General features: G+C 43.0%; 1 protein-coding gene and 1 long non-coding RNA gene across 2 annotated transcripts in view; both read left to right on the top strand.

The window, feature by feature from the left end:
• The first annotated feature begins 774 nt into the window (after positions 1-774).
• On the top strand, positions 775-6362 carry tmem72 (transmembrane protein 72). The gene is made up of 5 exons (XM_024146829.1): positions 775-1089; positions 3716-3782; positions 4376-4447; positions 4731-4870; positions 5092-6362. Exons 1-5 carry the CDS (start codon positions 1014-1016, stop codon positions 5493-5495), a joined length of 759 nt encoding a protein of 252 aa, XP_024002597.1. The 5' UTR covers positions 775-1013; the 3' UTR covers positions 5496-6362.
• A 4434-nt stretch (positions 6363-10796) lies between these two features.
• The window catches only part of LOC112080901 (uncharacterized), a 42868-nt gene continuing 31297 nt past the window's right edge, over positions 10797-22367 (top strand). The window contains exon 1 of the long non-coding RNA XR_002896260.2: positions 10797-10964. This is a non-coding gene — a long non-coding RNA (uncharacterized lncRNA). The remainder of the gene's footprint in view (positions 10965-22367) is intronic.

Consider the following 22367-nt stretch of genomic DNA (forward strand, 5'->3'; position numbering starts at 1 on the left):
CAGAGTGGTATGCTGCTGGTGAAGGGAGCTAGGATTCTTATCTTCTGAAGGTCATTGTCCTTGGTGCAGTCAAACAGTCCAGAAAGTGTGTGAGTGTCTTTGCGTGCATGTGTGGCGTGTACGTACGTGTGTGTGTCTGTGTTTATGACCACCTCTGGGAAGGGCAATCCAGCCACAGCATTATTTTTAATGTCATTCACAAACCAGGTAATCTTTAACCAGCCATCAGAAAGAACACTCTGCAACAAACACCCTTCACCAACCTGTAGCACTCACACACACTAACACTCGATACACACACAACCATGATCCTCACCTTGTGTGTGTGGAATGCGGCATAAACCGACTAAGTATGGTAATGTGTGTGTGTGTGTGTGTGTGTGTGTGTGTGTGTGTGTGTGTGTGTGTGTGTGTGTGTGTGTGTGTGTGTGTGTGTGTGTGTGTGTGTGTGTGTGTGTGTGTGTGTGTGTGTGTGAGGCTGTGTGTTGTGTGTGTGTGTGTGTGTGTGTGTGTGTGTGTGTGTGTGGTGTGTGTGTGTGTGTGTGTGTGTGTGTGTGTGTGTGTGTGTGTGTGTGTGTGTGTGTGTGTGGGTGTGTGTGTGTGTGTGTGTGTGTGTGTGTGTGTGTGTGTTTCATGGTGTGTGTGTTCATGTGTGTATGTGTGTTCATGGTGTGTGTGTGTGTTCATGTGTGCACGAGCTTGTGTATGTGTGTGTGTGTGTGTGTTTCAATGCTGCTTGAGACTGATTAGTACCCAGCCACTCACTGAGCGGCTCAGAGAGACTGAGCACCATGGAGCTGTGTGGATGCTGCCTCTGTTACCACTGCCACCCTGGAGCTGAAATTGAATAGTGTATCTGTAGCTATTAAAGCTCACCTGTGAGATTGCACTGCAGAATGTCACATTAATATCGGGCTCCAATAGAACCCACAGACTGGCGTTTGAACTGGAGAGAGGTGGATTAGAGACGAAGAAAAAGAAGAGTTGTGAAAGAGGAGAGAAGTGTTTGCGCGATGGGCAGCACGGTGAAAGCCTGGTGGGTCATGGTAGAGGTTGCCTGCAGGATTCTGGGTATTTCTACGTCAGCAGGTAGGAGACCTCGGACTGTAATTGACTGGACACACACACTCTCTCTTTCTCATTCACACGACATCAGGTAGGAGACAGACTGCAGGGCTGGACTTTAAAATGATACTGTGAGACGACCTGCAATTTTGTCACAGAGGTTGTGAGTTGAGTGAGTGAGTGAGTGAGTGAGTGAGTCGTGAGTGAGTGTGAGTGAGTGAGTGAGTGAGTGAGTGTGAGTGAGTGAGTGAGTGAGTGAGTGAGTGAGTGAGTGAGTGAGTGAGTGAGTGAGTGAGTGAGTGAGTGAGTGAGTGAGTGAGTGAGTGAGTGAGTGAGTGAGTGAGTGAGTGAGTGAGTACGTGAGTGAGTGAGTGAGTGAGTGAGTGTTGGGGTGCGTGCGGTGCGTGAGTGAGTGAGTGAGTGAGTGAGTGAGTGAGTGAGTGAGTGAGTGAGTGAGTGAGTGAGTGAGTGAGTGAGTGAGTGAGAGTGAGTGTAGAGGATTAATCGTGAACCTTGAGGTTTATCTCCTCTTGTTCTCTAGTGAGAACCGCAGGCTAAACAGTCTAGACTAATATGTACTGTATATAACCCTGCTGTATCATATATAACTGTGTTTTAGTGCTCCTAGAGGGCTACGGAGACACAGAGCTCCCTCAGGCTACTCTCGTACTATATCATAGCATGAATCACATACTGCTTTGTTTCAGCTACAGTACACTCTCTACCTCCTGCTGTATCCATTTTAAAGGTCTGGTATTTACAGTATAATATACATGGGAATTCTATATGTCTGAGCTGGGTGGTATGTGTCTAGTCTCACATCACACAGAACTCATCTCTTACTGTCTTACTGGCTAATTTGATCATACGCTGACACACATACACTTACCTTTCAGATCTACATCGTCCCTTTGCGAAGCATGTCATTTTCCACCAGGTCTAGTTAATTCTCCTAACACGCCATGAAGTCCTACTAACCGTTTAGCCTCGTTCCCCTGATCTAGACATATTCCCGTGGTGCAGATTCCAGCACCGCATTTCTGGTACACAGATTTGACCAATGACTTCCACATGTCAGTAATGACCACCGTTTCAACCCTGTCACATTACTCACACACACACACAAGTGCGCACAAACGCACACACAAACATACATACATGTGTGCATGCACACACAATATTTAAACCCTTTTAAAGTCACACACACACACAAACCCTATTTAAACCATTTAAAGAAATGTAGTCTGTCCTTATCAAGCAACCCACAAAGAGTTGACTCACTCTCACTTCACTTTGTTGAATGTAATGCTGACATACTGCAGTGGTACCTACTTTACTGCAGATATTTATTTATCTGAATACATTTTGTAAGGAGTTGGGCTGTACCACTCCTTTTGTAAAAGCTTTACTGAAGAGATAGTAGAGTGATGGAAAGACGAGGGAGAAAGTGAGGCAATGGTGTGCCGCCCCATGGGTCTCCCGGTCAACTGCGACAGATCCTGGACACGAACCAGGATCTCTAGTGGCACAGGTAGCACTGCGATGCAGTGCCTTAGATCACTGCGCCACTTGGGAGGCCTCCTGAACCTCTCTTTGGGCACAGGGGCATTGTCAAGCTGAAACAGGAAAGGGCCTTCTCCAAACTGTTGCCACAAAGTTGGAAGCACAGAATCATCTAGAATGCCATTGTATGCTGTAGCATTAACGTTTCCCTTCACTGGAACTAAGGGGCCCAGCCCAAACCATGAAAAACAGCCCCAGACCATTATTCCTCCAAACTTTACATTTGGCACTATGCATTGGGGCATGGAGCGTTCTCCTGGCATCCGCCAAACCCAGATTCGTCGGTTGGACTGTCAGACGTTGAAGCGTGATTCATCACTCCAGAGAACGTGTTTCCACTGCTCCAGAGTCCAATAGCGGCGAGCTTTACACCAATCCAGCCGACGCTTGGCATTGCACATGGTGATCTTAGGCTTGTGTGCGGCTGCTCGGCCACGGAAACCCATTTCATGAAGCTCCAGACAAACAGTTCTTGTGCTGACGTTGCTTCCAGAGGCAGTTTGGAACTCGGTAGTGAGTGTTGCAAGCGATTTTTAAGTGCTACGCGCTTCAAACGTGTGGCCAATCACTTCATGGCTGAGCCGTTGTTGCTACTAGACATCTCCACTTCACAACAACAGCACTTACAATTGACCGGGGCAGCTCTAGCAGGGCAGAAATTTCACGAACTGACTTATTGGAAAGGTGGCATCCTATGACGGTGCCACGTTGAAAGTCACTGAGCTCTTCAGCAAGGCCATTCTACTGCCAATGTTTGCCAATGATTCCATGGCTGTGAGCTCAAATGAAATAACCAAATCCACTAATTTGAAGGGGTGTCCACATACTTTTGTATGTATAGTGTACTTAGGAAAGACAGCCATGTGGTAATTCTGACATCTAGTGGCCACTACATGTACGAATAACCTGTTGGACAGTTAGGCCTAGAGTTAATTTGGAATAAAGTACTTAATTCAGTAGTTAATTTACTATCAATTTCATCTGAAACATCATCACTATTTTGTTTAAATGTAAAAATGTGAAGTGTGTGTGTGTGTGTGTGCATGTTTGTGTGTTCATGTGTAACCTGCCCTTCTGCTGTCTCCAGTGCTTTGTGTTGTAGGAGTGGAGACGTTACGACAGGGGAAGTTCCACAGTCTGGCCATCTATCTGCTGTGAGTACTCTCATTGGATAGACACAATTACTGCTAAACTCTGATAGGCTATATAAAAACTTCCTGCTTCACTTAGATAGGTTACTGTTGGTACATACAGTTTCCCGTAAGTCACACAGTAGTCCCTCTAGACCCCCCTCCCCCACCCCCACATACACACCCACACACACTACTTTAATAAAAGAAAGAATGTGTGTTTCAGGTCAATCTGCACTCATAATGTAAAAAGAGGAGGATGGCTACGTGAGGGGTGGTCTAGGGTGGGGGAGACAGTACAGGAAGAGCAGGGCAAGCAGGAGGAGAGGCAAGTGACCTGGGTCACTGTCCTACTTTGCATTATGTCTGTGACCCATGCCTAAACTCCCATGAAGCAACACAGCACAGGAACAGGAAAACATCTCCCTGAGGAGTAGAGAAATGCAAGACTGTTTATTACATTTATCAACAGTAGAGACAGAGTCTTCTGATAGGGAATGTCATGGGTTATACTCTGTATGACATTATCCCTTAATCTGGCCCGTAGTTGTCTGATCACTAGCATCTGTTTGGTTCTGGGTCTGTTCTTTGATCTGTTTGTGTGTTGAATCCCTTAGGGTGTCTGGGGCAGGTATGATGGTGTTTGAGGTAGCCTACTTCCTAGATGCCCTCTTGCAGATGTGTCTGCCGTGAGTACACCACCCATAATCTCCATCTAAGCCTTTGTCTAAGTGTGCATCCAAAATGGTACTTCATTCTCTGTATAGTGCACTACTATGGGAGCCAAAGGGCCATAGTGTTGTATAGGGAATAGGATGCAATTTGCCCTTTGTAATCATAGCAGATGTGTGGCTATTTCTTTCATAAGTGAAGTTAACAAAAAAACTCAAACATAAAACTGTCTCCATCTCTGTCCCCTGCTTTTCCCCGTCCTCACCCACCTCCGCTCCTCACCCCCCCTCCTCTCTCTAGTTTCCCCCCAGGGTGGCGTGTGTTTGTGTTGTGGGGAAAGATGGCTCGTCTTGGAGGCTTTCAGAAGTTCCTCTACTACTCCATGATGTCAGTGGTGTGTTTCCTTCACCCTGTGTTAGTGTGGCATGCTGTTATACCAGGTAACAGCATTACCTAACCATGGCATTATCCTTACCTAACCATTACTATTGTTACCAGGTACTACTACACACTATTATTACATTTAATAAGGTTGATGTAATTCACAAACATTGATACTCACCCAACATGTCTTTTAGATTCAGTTTAAATTCAAAACAACATCTGATGTTTAAACGTATTGCATTTCTTCAGTTTGAAAACTTCTGCCCTATGATTCCAGGCATCATGCTCCTGGTCACAGCCTTCTTCAACTTCATCCTCAGCAAAAATACCGAAACAGTGTCCCCTAAAGACCTGGAGGACAATGTAGGGATAACGTCTGTGTGTGTGTCCGAGGGAGGAGGGACGGAACATACCTTCTCTTTCCTCCACATGGCGATGGGCAGGAGAGGGGCAGGGCTGGCCTTCGTACCCAGGGAGAGTGGCTTGGGAGTGGGGGAGAGAGGAGAGAGCAGCCGGGCCATGCTGGAGGTAGAGATGGAGCAGCCAGGGTCAGAGCTGGAGCGAGTGAAGAAAATACATGTGCATTTCCAGAACAGTGCTACAGAGGAGACAGAAATGGAGGAGTACCATGACTTTGAACCAGAAACCACCTTGGACACCGCTCCTATGATCACTAACTGAACATTACACTACTGTTATTCATTGAAGGCCCAGGACAATATGGTGGAGAATAGAGACTGAGATCCATTAACATCAGCAGAGCTGGGGCACAGTGGAGAAGATGGCCAAAGACCGCCAGAAGTGGAGAACCTTGTTGGTAGGGAGGAGTGGATGAGTGAGTGTGTGACACTACAGAAGCAATACAGTTGGGGGTCAGCTGGAGCAGGGCTTGAACCAGGGACCTCCTCAGACACCGCGCATATGATCACTGACTGAATATTGCACTACTGTAGTAATGCAGGGGGACAGTTGGAGTGAGGTTTGAACCAGGGACCTTGAGGTTAAAGGTGAATTGTGGTGGTGGTGACTAACTTTTCAGTCAATGACTCAATGCCAAATAATGCATATAATCAATGTTCTATATACAACAGGAGAGTTAACTCATTGAAAACAGACTAACTTGTTTGCTGGCCCACTTTTTTTCTTAGATTGAACACATTTCTGTTAGCTAATGGTAATATAAAGACCAGAAACACTGGTTTTGTATGATACAGGTGTGGGCCCCACAAGCTGTAGGAGGGTCACACACTACACAGGCGTTTGGGAAAGGCTGCTGTTACTAACTGCTGATCACACGGTCTTAAGTTTGACGTAATCTATTGTATATGATGAAGATGATAATGATGATGATGATGATGGTTTTAATGATGATCATAATGAGGATGGTGATGATGATCATTTAAAGTAAGGGTCTGATTTTAAGAGAGGCAGTCCACTAAGGTGAATGTATATACTGTATGGAATCTGTTTTAGCTGCACACAGAACATGTATATAATGTTTTGCACATGTAGAATGATTTCTATAGTAATAAAACCCTTTGTACCGACGGATTGTGATGCTTTATGGTGTTATTCTACAATGTAATTTGACCAAATCCTCTTTGTCTTATGCTATGGATGATTTACATATCTGGAGAAGTGTGGGGGTAGGGAGGTTGAAGCATTAAGGGTCAGGGCAGTGTGTGTGTGTGCGCTTGTCTGTTCGGGCAGAGGGTCACTTACACCCCCATGCATTATTCATATGCAGCAAGAACCCTTTCTGTGTCCCTGAACTTCTGACACTGGTCCCCTATGTGAGAGTGAGTGTGTGTGTATGTGCTTACTTCCGTGTTGTGTGTGAAGGATTGTGTGTATAGTTGTTTATTACACTCCCTGTTTGCGTGTGCGTGTGTGTGCGTGCGTGTGTGTCGTAACGGAACACCTAGGTGGGGTGACCATGGTGATGGAGCACAGGAAGAGGTTACTCCTGGCTTGTCCTAGCAACCCACTGGGAACAGACGTCAGTTCGACGTCTATAGTTTTGATTTACTTGGTTGAGTTGTCAACTAACGTGAATTCAACCTGAAATCCACAAATAAGTCACCATGTCGTTGGATTTACAGTAGGTTAAAAGTTGGGTAAAAAAAAAAATGAAATGCCGTTATGTTGATGACTTTTTGTGCAAATCCAATCAGTTCTCCAAGTCATCACAGATTTTTGGGGCGGTTGAAATGATGCGTAAACAACTTTGATGCAACCAGTTTTTGCCCAGTGGGAACCTGAGAAATAATTGTCTCTTCTATCTCCAGGGAGAGTTCTCAGCAGAAACAACATCAGACAGAGCACAGGTAGGTGTAGCTACAGGGTGTACAGGCTTTGCTCCAGCCCGGCTCTTCAGCTTCCTCTATCACAAGCTGGTACTCAGCCTCGATCTAGTGTCTTCTGTCTTGCAAATACAGGTGACCGCCCTCTTGAAACACCGTAGCCAGATGTACCACTGAAAACAGTCCCAAAAGGTATAATCCTTCCCATCTGGCACTACACGCAGGTAAAAGCAAGATTTCAAATAATATTTGAACCCAGGTCTGGTAGACACAATTCCTCTGGGAGGAACACAGGTGTCAACAACAAAGGTGTCTTCTCAATTAGCTATCAAACCGATCTAGTCGGTAGATACACCCTGTAGAACTCACCTCAAAAGGAATTATGGCATTAGCAATCCATGCTTTCAGACATATCTCTTCTATTCTAGCTATTAATCAATACACACACAACAGCATGCACACACAAACACACCCTTTATCAGACAGAACCCAGAGACCGTGGAGAGAATCAATAGAAGCAGATACTCTGTCATCAGACAACACCTAGAGCTCTGGAACTCTAGGTAGACTCTCTCTCTCACACACACACACACACACACACACACACACACACACACACACACACACACACACACACACACACACACACACACACACACACACACACACCCTTTATCAGACAGAACCCAGACTTGTGATATCCCCTCATGGTTGTCTTCTATCCTCCTATCATCCTCCCTTTCGCTTCCATACACTAGCAAGCAGGCTGCTCCACTCATCCGAGCTCTGAATTCAGTATACACTACAACTCCTCTACAGGGTCTCTCTGACTATTGTCCAGGGGCTATTAGGATGGGTTACAGGGACTCTTTGTCCTGCGGAAGCTGAATGGTTCGTAACCTTGCTCTGTATTGTCCCCTTGAAAGGGGGTAGTGACTGAACTGTCCCAAATTCAGCTCTGTCCTGGGGAGCTGGGGTGAGAGGAGAAGAGAGTTGGGAACCACATTAGTTGTTGCACATGCAGCAGTGCAGAACATTACATAAAACATGTGATAATAGAGTCATATAATGTCTAGACACCAAGAGACAACAAAAATAATTATTATACACTATTCATATTTACATACTGTATTCATGTTCTTATATACAGTAGAGTTAAATTAGTTCAAATATTTAGAAAGCAGAAAGGCACTGTGATACCATACATTTTCTTCCTGTTTTTTAATACTAAACTTGCTTTTTGCCTGAGTAACCTCAGGAGATATTTGGAGAAAGAATGAGAACAGTTAGTCAGGAAAGAGGTGTTAACACGTAGCCTCAATATTTCCAGTCTGCTTCCTCAAACTTCCTCATCCTTAAAAACATTCAAAAACACGTTCCTTATTTGGAATGGGTCCTGTCGTAACCACATCCTCTAAAACAAACAGTTTCCACTGGTAGAAGTGTCTTGGTTGCTGGAATAACTGACCCACCCTCTGGTACACACACACATATAGACACAAATGCACATACGCGTGCACACACACAGACACACACACACACACACACACACTTCCTCGGATTCTCTTATACCAGCTCCTGCCCTGTGATAGTTTCCTAGATGCCAAATCCAGTCTCAAAGACAGGATGTGAGGGCTGCATCTCAAGTCTACAGTGGCTTCCCCTCTCCTCTCCTGTCCTCTCCTCTTGTCTTCTCAACAGTCAACTGTGGCTTCCTTTCCACCTTTCTTCTCCTTCATCTGTCCTGATCTGAAAATGCAGGACAGGTCAAAAGTGATAAAGTGGCCCTCTGGAAGCCTGCTTTCACCTGTCTAATTGTCTCTCACATCAGTGCAGAAGGAAATTGTCTTACCACTAGGCTATAATTAACCAATTCATTCATAATAGTAAATCTGTTCAGGCACATTTTCCTACTTCTTTGTGATTTAAAGTTGAAGTCGGAAGTTTACATACACTTAGGTTGGAGTCATTAAAACTCGTTTTTCAACCACTCCAAAAATGTATTGTTAACAAACTATAGTTTTGGCAAGTCAGTTAGGACATCTACTTTGTGCATGACACAAGTAAATTTTCCAACAATTGTTTACAAACAGATTATTTCACTTATAATTCACTGTATCACATTTCCAGTGGGTCAAAAGTGTATATACACTAAGTTGACTGGGCCTTTAAACAGCTTGGTAAATTCCAGAAAATTTGGTCATGGCTTTAGAAGCTTCTGGTAGGCTAATTGACATCACTTGAGTCAATTGGAGGTGTACCTGTGGATGTATTTCAAGGCCTACCTTCAAACTCAGTGCCTCTTTGCTTGACATCATGGGAAAATCAAAAGAAATCAGCCAAGACCTCAGAAAAAAATTGTAGACCTCCACATGTCTGGTTCATCCATTTGGAGCAATTTCCAAATGCCTGAAGGTACCACGCTCATCTGTACAAACAATAGTACGCAAGTATAAACACCATGGGACCACGCAGCCGTCATACCGCTCAGGAAGGAGACGCATTCTGTCTCCTAGAGATGAACGTACTTTGGTGCGAAAAGTGCAAATCAATCCCAGAAACACAGCAAAGGACCTTGTGAAGATGCTGGATGAAACAGGTACAAAAGTATCAATATCCACAGTAAAAACGAGTCCTATATCGATATAACCTGAAAGGCTGCTCAGCAAGGAAGAAGCCACTGCTCTAAAACTGCCATAGAAAAGCCAGACTACGGTTTGCAACTGCACATGGGGACAAAGATCGTACTTTTTGGAGAAATGTCCTCTGGTCTGATGAAACAAAAAAATAGAACTGTTTGGCCATAATTACCATCGTTTTGTTTGGAGGAAAAAGGGGGGTTTTGCAAGCCGAAGAACACCATCCCAACCGTGGAGCACGGGGGTGGCAGCATCATGTTGTGGGGGTGCTTTGCTGCAGGAGGGACTGGTGCACTTCACAAAATAGATGGCTTCATGAGGTAGGAAAATTATGTGGATATATTGAAGCAACATCTCAAGACGTCAGTCAGGAAGTTAAAGCTTGGTCGCAAATGGGTCTTCCAAATGGACAATTACCCCAAGCATACTTCCAATGTTGTGGCAAAATGGCTTAAGGACAACAAAGTCAAGGAATTGGAGTAGCCATCACAAAGCCTTGACTTCAATCCTATAGAAAATGTGTGGGCAGAACTGAAAAAGTGTGTGCGAGCAAGGAGGGCTACAAACCTGACTCTGTTACACCAGCTCTGTCAGGAGTAATGGGCCAAAATTCACCCAACCTATTGTGGGAAGCTTGTGGAAGGCTACCCGAAACGTTTGACCCAAGTTAAATAATTTAAAGACAATGCTACCAAATACTAATTGAGTGTATGTAAACTTCTGACGCACTGGGAATGTGATGAAATAAATAAACGCTGAAATAAGTAATGCTCTCTACTATTATTGTGGCATTTCACATTCTTAAAATAAAGTGGTGATCCAAACTGACCTAAAACAGGGAATTTTTACTAGGATTAAATGTCAGGAATTGTGAAAAATTTAGTTTAAATGTACTTGGCTAAGGTGTATGTAAACTTCCGACTTCAAATGTATATTAATATAAGAGGTACGCAGCGCTGTATCCACAGGCAACGTAAACTCGCCCACCGATGAATCTTATTGGTTTTGTCTTATCAATCAGCCCCGTTACTGGATAATATTTCTGTCAATCTCTCAACCCGGTTTCAATCCAACACCAGAATAGCGCAGGGTCAAGGGGGTTTTAAGGGAGATACGAGATAAGAGAGATACAGCGAATTTCCAGACTGAGACCGCCTGGTTTTGGAATAATAAAAAAAAACGCTACCCTCCTTTTGCACTCTGTGATGGTAAGAGATCTGCACTTATTGTTAGAATATATTGTTATATTAGATCATTCCAAAGCATGCTAGTGACAGCCGCTGTGTTAAATGTATGCTCATCAGTTCCTTACTATGTCAGTCGTCGTTCTTTTGTGGTTCATATAGCCAGCCTACTGTAGCCAATCTTCCCGTAGTTTTTTTGCTTGATCTGTCAAATGTTATACACGGTCGCTAACTGAGTGAAGAAAATAGTTTAGGAAAAAGCGCAAGGATTCATGATGCTATAAGACAGAGATAGTTAATAAAGTATATCATTGATAAATAACTGGATAATATAATACATATAATATCATAGTTGCCATGGGATATTATGGAAAACTCTTTGAGGCACTGAACAGTAAAACAAAACAAAAAAAGCATATTAAAGCGGTTGAGCTCGACACTCCAGACTGAGATAAAAATACTGTATTTACTTTTTGATTTGATTTAGAAGCATAATCGCAATTTCAGCAGATTTTCTGTGCCTCTTCACCTACTTGTGGTTTTGGAGGAAATCCTTTTACACAAACAATAGACAGTTACCAGCTGGTCCCAGCTGGGAAGAGGAGCGGCAATTAGATGGACAGGGTCTCGCTCTGCCTGATCCAATCAATTAGCTTGTCCTCTGTGGTCTGAGGAGCCTTTGTCCACGGGGATACTGTCCTCAAAGACCTGAGCCTGTATGTCTCCACACGGCAGACATCTATAGCCTACGACAGACTAAACTAGAATAGAAGAGGAAACCGCTATAGAATAAAATAGAATATAAAATAAGAGACATCAATAGAAGAGAATAGGAAACATCAACAGAAAATAAGAAGAGGGAGCATCAATAGAATAGAATATGAGTTCTATTGTTCAAGCACTGGTGGACATTGTCCTTTGGCATCACCTCAAAGTTAACACAGGATGYATYACCACAGAACATGTACTAGCAAMCCTTGCTATATGWGTCACTTTACAATTCCKAGCAAGTGGGTTAACCCTATTGGGGCAATGCGTTTAGGGTGCCTTTCATAGCAGTGACCTGGGTTTGCTTCCCTGCCCCACCTTCCCCTACACTGGTGTCAGAAGTGAGATGGTGGCCGTGAGGCCTTCCGAACGCATGGCTGGATGTGTGAGGGCACAGGGATGTGCCTTCCCGTTCATTGTAGTGATCCTTGCTATATGAAGCACGTTACAATTCTCATCAAGTGGGTAGCCCGATTGGCGTGGCYCATAGGATGTTTGGCTTTCACGCCAGCGACCCAGGTTTGTTTCCCTGCCGTCCCCTACAATCATATTGAGTTTTAAAAAAAGTTGTGAGCAGCATATGCCCGGTCTCTCTCTGAAGGTTCATGTGCTGGGGTTTAAAAATTAATGTAAATGGTGACAGACTTAGATGCTTTAACGTTGTGGAATATTTATACATCCATTACAGTTTATGAATATGTATGACAGAATGACCATGCTGGTTGACCCAGTCATCTCTGTCAGTGAATCCGGAGGAGAACTGGGCCCCTGATCACACACGCACACGCACACGCACACACAACACACACCACACACACACACACACACACACACACACACACACACACACACACACACACACACACACACACACACACACACACACACACACACCACAGCTGCATGTGGACAGAGTGGTCACAGAGTTAAAGGTCCCAGACCAGGGTTAATGGATTAATCCCACCTGGAGTGTCCTGTAAAATCTCTCACTCCCATCAAAACCTGTGACCAACCAATGCTGTGGAGCTAACTAAACCTCAATGAGAGAGCGAGAGATCCTCTTACCAACCAGCACCTACAGGGCTGTGACAATACATTGAATCAAGGATGATAATTGATACAAATGGGACAAGTAYTTTGATTATGTAAATTGTAAATTGAAACATTTTAAATAGGACATTGTAGTGCAGTCTCCAACATTACCTCTTCTCTATATGAGTTAGATAATAGGTTAGTGTTGTTAGTCCTGCTGTGGTCGAGTCTAATGATATCAGCTGATGGCAGGTGACCYTTCAGATGGTTAGACTGATCATTAGTGCCAGTGCAGTTTGTGATTTAACCACTAGGTGCCAGTGTCCTCCCACTAACCCCAACGAGAACCACTCAACGACATGGGAACACCAGTGTTGTGCGTTTAATTGATTRTCACAATGAAAATATGGACTAACTGTTTATGTACTCTACACCAGGGATGGGCAAACTTTTGTCGAACTCATTCAGGYTCTCAACTTAATGTTGAGAGTTAGAATAGTAGAATACTAAGGTGCAATTTCAAAAATGTTTTTTGTTTTTCTCTTATGTTAGTCAGTCCAATTGGCGACAGATTTTCATGTGAATATTAAAACATCAGCTAAAGAACCTTTCCACCAAACTGACTTGTTGCGGGTAAAAATCCGCGTGTGATGATGTAGTGAACACAAAATGTACTTTTTCGCTTAAGTTTTCATGTATCGAATCAAATCTAAAGATCAATGCGTTTCCATCGCATTTTCATCTCTACGGATAGTTTTGTCACAAAAACGGTTGTGTTAAATAGCAAATGTATTGYAACAAAATGGTGCTGTAGAAAAAACACAGTGGCTGCATTCCAAACACTTAAAAGACACATTATCTCCACTCAGCCCTCAAATTAAGTGGACACTTCTGATGACGTATCATGACATCTGACGAGTATACACTTGCAGGACAAGGCGGGTGGGAGGAAGGAATTCATTTCAAATTGCCCGGAAAGTTTTWATTTATTCATCCAGTTTATTCATCCCGCATCCCACAATTGTGTTTTCAGCCACCGGTAGCTTGTGGGTGCTTTATATGCTCTATAGTCAATTATGATTGCATAATTATGATTGCATGTCTACTTATATTAACTATATCATTATTTATATACGCCTACTGTATGATAGCTAGCAAATGAATTAGCTAACTAACATTAGCCTGCCTAGCTACTTCTGAAGAAGGAAAAAAAAAATGCTACAATTTCAGAATTAAACTCTGACACTGCAGGGGTTGGAGGAGATATTAATTGTTTGTTGAAACCACTTATTGACAAGTTTCCCAGCAGAATAGCTACACCCTCTCCTCAAACTAGCTCGCTTGAAGCTATTTGTGATGATCTGGGGTATGCTGATGTATGGTGAACCTTTCATCCTGCCAACAGAGTTTTTTTTCTCTGCACCTCATGGATGTCAGACTAGAATATATTACTTTTTTATGCCCAGGACGTTTTTGTAGTCTGTTTTATCTACTAATATAGGAAGCATAGTCATATCTGATCATGCTGAGGTGATCCTGGACATAAAACTCAGAGGGGCACCCAATTCACCCAAGACATTAGAGATTGAATACAACCATTCTTAACGACCATACATTTACAGTGCCTTGACTTTTTCACATTTTGTTACGTTACAGCTTTATTCTAAAATTGATTAACTCGTTTTTTTCCCTCATCAATCTGCACACAATACCCCATAATGGCAAAGAAAGAACTGTTTTTTAGAAATGTTTGCTAATTTCTAAAAAAAAAAAAAAATAAATAAATATGGAAATATCACATTTAGATACAGTGCCTTGAAAAAGTATGCATCCCCCTTGGTGTTTTTCCTATTTTACCTGTAATTTAAATTGATTTTTATTTGGATTTCATGTAATGGACATACAGAAAATATAAAAAATTGGTGAGGTGAAATGAAAAAAATTACTTGTTTAAAAAAAAGAAAAAAAAGTGGTACGTGCATATGTATTCACCCCCTTTGCTACAAAGCCCCTAAATTAGATCTGGTGCAACCAAATAACTTCAGAAGTCACATAATTAGTTAAATAAAGTCCACCTGTGTGCAATCTAAGTGTCACGTGATCTCAGTATATATACACCTGTTCTGAAAGGCCCCAGAGTCTGCAACACCACTAAGCAAGGGGCACCACCAAGCAAGCAGCACCATGAAGACCAAGGAGCTCTCCAAACAGGTCAGGGACAAAGTTGTGGAGAAGTACAGATCGGGGTTGAGTTGTTTTTTAAATATCCAAAACTTTGAGCATCCCACAGAGCACCATTTAAATCCATTATTTAAAAAATGGAAAGAATATGGCACCACAACAAACCTGCCAAGAGTGGGCCGCCCACTCATGGACCAGGCAAGGAGGGAATTAATCAGAGAGGTAACAAAYAGACCAAAGATAACCCTGAAGGAGCTGGAGTATCTGTCCATAGGACCACTTTAAGCCGTACACTCCACAGAGTTGGGRTTTACGGAAGAGTGGCCAGAAAAAAGCCARTGCTTAAAGAAAAAAAATAAGCAAACACGTTTGGTGTTCGCCAAAAGGCATGTGGGAGACTCCCCAAACATATGGAAGAAGGTACTCTGGTCAGATGAGACTAAAATTTAGCTTTTTGTCCATCAAGGAAAACACTATGTCTGGCGCAAACCCAACACCTCTAATCACCCCGAGAACACCATCCCCACAGTGAAGCATGGTGGTGGCAGCATCATGCTGTGGGGAAGTTTTTCATCYGCAGGGACTGGGAAACTGGTCAGAATTGAAGGAATGATGGATGGCACTAAATACAGGGAAATTCTTCAGGSAAATCTCTTCTAGAGATTTGAGACTGGGACGGAGGTTCACCTTGCAGCAGGACAATGACSTTAAGCATACTGCTAAAGCAACACTCGAGTGGTTTAAGGGGAAACATTTAAATGTCGTTTAAATGTCCCCAAAAAAATATATTTTAATTCCAGGTTGTAAGGCAACAAAATAAGAAAAATGCCAAGGGGGATGAATACTTTCGCAAGCCACTGTAAGTATTCAGACCCTTTACTKAGTACTTTGTTGAAGCACCTTTGGCAGTGATTACAGTATTCTTGGGAATGATGCTACAAGCTTGGCGCACCTGTATTTGGGGAGTTTCTCCCATTTTTTTCTGCAGATCCTCTCAAGATCTGTCAGGTTGGATGGGGAGGATTGCTGCAAGATTTTCAGGTCTCTCCAGATATGTTCGATCGGGTTCAGGTCTGAGCTCTGGCTGGGCCACTCAAGGACATTCAGAGACTTGTCACAAAGCAATTCCTGTGTTGTCTTGGCTGTGTGCTTAGGGTCGTTGTCCTGTTGGAAGGTCAACCTTTGCCCCAGTCTGAGGTCCTGAGTGCTCTGGAGCAGTTTTTCATCAAGGATCTTTGTACTTTYCTTTGTTTATCTTTCCCTCGATCCTGACTAGTCTCCCAGTCCCTGCCGCTGAAAAACATCCCCACAGCATGATGCTGCCACCAACATGCTTCACCATAGGGATGTTGCCAGGTTTCCTCCAGACGTGACYCTTGGCATTCAGGCCAAATATTTCAATCTTGGTTTCATCAGACCAGAGAATCTTGTTTCTCATAGTCTGAGAGTTTTTAGGTGCSTTTTGGCAAACTCTAAGCAGGCTGTCATGTGCCTTTTACTGAGGAGTGGTTTCCGTCTTGCCACTCTACCATAAATTCCTGATTGGTGGAGTSCTGCAGATATGTTTGTCCTTCTGGAAGGTTCTACCATCTCCACAGAGGAACTCTGGAGCTCTGTCAGAGTGACCATCGGGTTCTTGGTCACCTCCCTGACCAAGGCCCTTCTCGCCCAATTGCTCAGTTTGGCTGCGCMGCCAGGTCTAGGATGAGTCTTGGTGGTTGCAATCTTCTTCCATTTAAGAATGATGGAGGCCACTGTGTTATTGAGGACCTTCAATGCTGCAGATATTTTTTGGTGCCCTTCCCCAGATCTGTGCCTCAACACAATCCTGTCTTGAAGCTCTCTGGACAATTCCTTRGACCTCATGGCTTGGTTTTTGCTCTGACATGCACTGTCAATTGTGGGACCTTATATAGACAGGTGTGTGCCTTTCCAAATCATGTCCAATCAATTGAATGTACCACCGGTGGATTCCAATCAAGTTGTAGAAACYTCTCAAGGATGATCAATAGAAACAGGATGCATCTGAGCTCAATTTCGAGTCTCATAGCGAAGGGTCTGAATATTTATGCAAATAKGGTATTTCTGTTTTTATTTTAAATAAATGTGCAAAAATGTCTGAAAATCTGTTTTATATTTTGTCATCAAATTGATAAAAATCTATTTTAGAATAATGTAACGTAACAAAATGTGGAAAAAGTCAAGGAGTCCGAATGCTTTCCAAAAGCTCTGTACATAATATTTTATTACAGAGTTTAAAGCATTTTTCTCTGTTGACTCTCAATCAACAGATAAGCTTCTCGCTCCTTTGGGAAACCTGTAAAGTGTACGCCAGGGGTCTGATTATGTCAAACTCAGCCACTAAGAGATGGAAAAAAAACATGAAAAGCAAAAACATTAGAGTGTGAATTGACAGCTAAAGAAGACTACATAAAAATTCCCACTCCTGACCTATTAAAGAAATATCAGTCCTTAGATCAACATTGGACTCTCCTAAAACAGGACGCTGAAATAAAATTAGATTTGTCTGGGGAAAGCTTTATGAACATGGCGATAAACCAGGAAAATATTTGTCTTACCTAGCTAAAAAGACAYCAGACTCCCAGTCATTTGCTAMTATTACTGATTCTGATTGCAACCATTTATATGAAAATAAATGGCTAAATTAGTAATGAAGACATTTTATGCAAATATTTATGCCTCAMAACTGACAAATTATGCACCCAAAGTAATGGAGGACTTATTTTCTAAGATTGTTCTTCSMAAATAGTAAGGAGCTCAGAGGTCTCTCKTTAATGTCCCTATTACCAAGCAAGAGATAATGTTTGAAATTGAGAATTTGCWAAATGGTAGGGCCCCAGGACCAGACAGGTTTTGTAYTGAGTTCTATAAGGAGTTCCATGGCCTGATCCTTGAGCCATTGCTTGATATGTTTAACCKWTCATTTTCAAATGAAAGCCTCCCTCAAACACTGAGGGAAGCTAACATTTCACTTTTTCTCAAAAAGACCTATATACAGACCTATTGCCCTTCTGAACGTGGATAGAAAATTGCTTTCTAAATCCTAGCCACACGACTAGAAGACTTATTMCCACTAATTGTGAAAGGGGACCAAACTGACTTGATTAAGGGCCGCAACTCACGTAATAATGTCAGGCGTCTTCTTAATGTTATTCAAGCCTACCAACGAAGTGCTGTGGATTTTCTCCCTAGATGCTGAAAAAGCATTTGACCGTGTGGAGTGGTCCTACCTATTCTTAGCTCTGACTAAATTTAGTCTAGATGACAACTTTATAAAATGTGTTAAGGTTTTATTTGATGATCCTCAGGCTGCTGTCCTTTGTCATGGCAATTTCCTGTATTACCAAATGAGGAGAGTTACAAACTACACACCAGTCAGAGTTATACTTAAACTTCATCTTTATTAATATGAGCTTTACAATAGCCCTTTGACTCTCAGATCAATTCAGTGTCTATAATGAGAGTCCCTACAGTAGATTCCGAGAGTTCCGAGAGTCCCTACAGTAGAATACAAAGATCTTTTATAGCCAAGATACACCCCTCTCAACTTACATGACGAACCACAGATCTTAGGAACTCTTCACAAAGGGCCTTTTACTTGAGWAAGGAGTATCCCTTAGCCAGATTGCATTCGCTATAAATTATTGCTCAGTTTGGTCTCTAAAACGAGGTTCTAATTTCGTTCCTGGTACTTCATAGTACCAAAACATTGCCTCATCCAAGGCATAACTCAATTGTTAACTCTATATACTCTCATCTCAAGTAAACCCCCTKTTCTCCCCACTCCTGGACAAGCTCACTGAGGGGAGTGACTTGCGCACAGACATTGTAGAGACAAGTAATTTGTTCCCCCTTAATCACGCCATCCCTTCACATGGTTTAACAGATACATTCACATATGAAGACAATGTTCCATCCTGTCCGCTTCCCTTTCTGATATTCTGTATAGCACCAGAGACATGTAAAAGACAAGCCTGACCTCTCCCCTCTCTGGGCCCCAAATGACTGAGCCCCAGCTTAGAAAAAAGTGCAACTTCCAACACTATAGTCCAAAAGGATACATTCCAATGACAAGTATCTCACATAAGCATATTATGTAAATAAAACATCTTATTTATCTATGTTACCCAACTAATTCTGATTCCTCCGCCACACCTTACTAACAGGCTACGGTCAAATAGCTTCTCCACACACAGAGGRACCAGACACCGGTGTCCTTTGTCCCCTCTCCTCTTTGCGCTCGCTATGGAACCATTGGCCGAGGCCATCAGACTAATGCCTGCCATACAGGGTCTACTCATTGGTGACGTTCATCATAAAATAAGTTTGTATGCTGATGATGTTTTGATATTGCAGCTGCCAGGTTCAATGGGGGACTTCGATCTACCCAATATTAGGTTGTGGTGGTGGTGTGCCCACTTACGTTATATTTCTGACTGGATCACAAATGATGACTCCTCAATTTGGTTAGACATTGAGACTTCTTTTTTAAAATACCCCTTGCATGATCTTTTATTTTTCAGAAGCTTCAAGTCAGTAAAAGATTACTGCAATAATCCCCTTACACTTAACACTCGAAGCATGGAGGTCAGTTCAATGTTTTTTGGGAAGGTCCAAACTTACCTCTGCTCTTACCCCGATTCTTAACAAACCAGATTTTGTACCAGGATTGCTGGATGCTGGCTTTAACATTTTGCTTAATTAAGGGCATAGGCAGACTGAATTATTTATTTGTTGAGAAGGTTTTATTGTCATTTGAGCAGATGGTTGAGAAATATTGACTCCCAAAGCAGGACTTTTTCCACTTTCTACAAGTAAGACATATTTTGAAGAGCACCACGTTGATTGGCAACCCTGATGTGTCTGTCATGGAAATAATGCTTTTTTTACAAAGGGAAATGTCTGTAAGTTTATTTTACGATGCTTTAAGGTCCTTTTCTACTGCTTTTCTACAAGTGTGGGAGAAATAATTGCCTGTTACTATTGACTAGGAGATGTGGGAGGACATTTGGAAATACCCCCAAAACAATATCTATCTGTAATCGTACTAGAGTAATCCAATTAAGAATAATACACAGATTGCATATATCCCCAAATCACAGACATTCTTTTAGCCCCTCCTCCTCCTCTCCTCAGTATCTCAAATGTAAAAGTGATACAGGCCCCCAAACACATTGTTTATGGTTAGGTTCCAAATTACAAAGATACTGGTCTAATGTGCTTCAAGAAATTGAAAAAATGCTAGGGGTTGACCTAGAATTGGATCCAGTTTCTTTGTACCCTATCAACTGCATGGTTTCCCAAGTTGTAGTGGGAGGACCACACACCATATCATCGCATGACTCCAAGTTTACTTCGATATGATGGTAATTATGTCAGTATTTGCGCATAAAGGTATTTCCACTGCAATTTCTCGTGTAATTAATTTCAAATCAAATTAAATTGTATTTGTCACATGAGCCGAACACAACAGGTTGTAGACCTTACCAGGAAATGCTTACAAGCCCTTAACCAACATTGCAGTTTTAAGAAAATATTTACTAAACAAACTAAAGTAAAACTTTTTTTTATGTAACACGATAAAATAACAATAATGAGGCTATGTACAGGGGTACCGGTACCGAGTCAGTGTGCAGGGGTACAGGTTAGTCAAGGTAATTTGTATATGTAGGTAGGGGTAAAGTGATTATGCATAGATAATAAACAGCGAGTAGCAGCAGTGTAAAAACAAAGATGTTAAGGGGCCTTTTGGACCTAGACTTGCCGCTCCCGTACCGCTTTCCGTGTGGTAGAAGAAAGAYCAGTCTATGACATGGGTGACTGGAGTCTTTGACTATTTTTTGGGCCTTCCTCTGACACGCCTAGTATATAGGTCCTGGATGGCAGGAAGCTTGGCCCCAGTGATGTACTGGGCCGTACGCACTACCCTCTGTAGCGCCTTACGGTTGGCTACAAGGCAGTGATGCAACCGGTCAGGATGCTCTCGATGATGCAGCTGTAGACATTTTTTAGGTTCTGGAGACCCATGTCAAATCTTTTCAGTCTCCTGAGGGGGAAAAGGTGTTGTCGTGCCCTCTTCACGACTGTCTTGGTGTGTTTGGACCATGATAGTTCGTTGGTAATGTGGACACCAAGGAACTTGAAACTCTCGACTTGCTCCACTACAGCCCCGTCGATATGAATAGGGGCATGTTCCTTTGTCACGTTGAGGGAGAGMTTGTTGTTTAGCACCACAATGCCAGGTCTCTGACCTCCTCCCTATAGGCTGTCTCTGTTGTCGGTGATCAGCGTCGTCAGCAAACTTAATGATGGTGTTGGAGTCGTGCTTGGCCACGCAGTCGTGTGTGAACAGGGAGTATAGGAGGGGACTAAACAAGCACCCCTGAGGGGCCCATGTGTTGAGGATCAGCGTCGCAGATGTGTTGTTGCCTACCCTTACCACCTGGGAGCGGCCTGTCAGGAAGTCCAGGATCCTGTTGCAGAGGGAGGGGTTTATTCCCAGGGTCCTTAGCTTAGTGATGAGCTTTGCGGGCACTGTGGAGTTGAACACTGAGCTGTAGTCAATGAACAGCATTCTAACATAGGTGTTCCTTTTGTCTGGGTGGGAAAGGGCAGTGTGGCGTGTGAGTGAGATTGTGTCATCTGTGCATCTGTTGGGGCAGTATGCGAATTGGATGGGTCTAGGGTTTGTGGGATGATGGTTTTGATGTGAGCCATGACCAGCCTTTCAAAGCACTTCATGGATACCGACGTGAGTGCTATGGGGCGGTAGTAATTTAGGCAGGATACCTTCACTCTTCGCTTTCTTGGGCATAGGGACTATGGTGGTCTGCTTGATACATATAGGTATTACAGAATCGGTCAGGGAGAGGTTGAAAATGTCAGTGAAGACACTTGCCAGTTGGTCCYTGCATGCGCTGAGTACACATCCTGGTAATCCGTCTGGCCCAGCGGCCTTGTGAATGTTGACCTGTTTAAAGGTCTTGCTCACATCGGCTATGGAGAGCGTGATCGCACAATCGTCCGGAACATCTGGTGATCTCATGCATGCTTCAGTTTTGCTTGCCTCAAAGTGAGCATAAAAGGTATTTAGCCTGTCATGTCACTGAGAAGGTGGCGTTTGAGGACATAGTGGGATTTCTTATAAGTGTCCGTATTAGTGTCCCGCTCTTTGAAAGTGGCAGCTCTAGCCTTTAGATCGGTGCGGATGTTGCCTGTAATACATGGCTACTGGTTGGGATATGTACAGTTGAAGTCGGAAGTTTACATACACTTAGGTTTGAGTCATTAAAACTTATTTTTCAACCACTCCACAAATTTCTTGTTAACAAACTATAGTTTCGGCAAGTCGGTTAGGACATCTACCTTGGTGCATGAAACAAATAATTTTTCCAACAATTGTTTACAGACAGATGATTTCTCTTA

The sequence above is a fragment of the Salvelinus sp. IW2-2015 genome, unplaced genomic scaffold, assembly GCF_002910315.2.
Source record: "Salvelinus sp. IW2-2015 unplaced genomic scaffold, ASM291031v2 Un_scaffold16571, whole genome shotgun sequence".
Lineage (NCBI taxonomy): Eukaryota > Metazoa > Chordata > Actinopteri > Salmoniformes > Salmonidae > Salvelinus > Salvelinus sp. IW2-2015.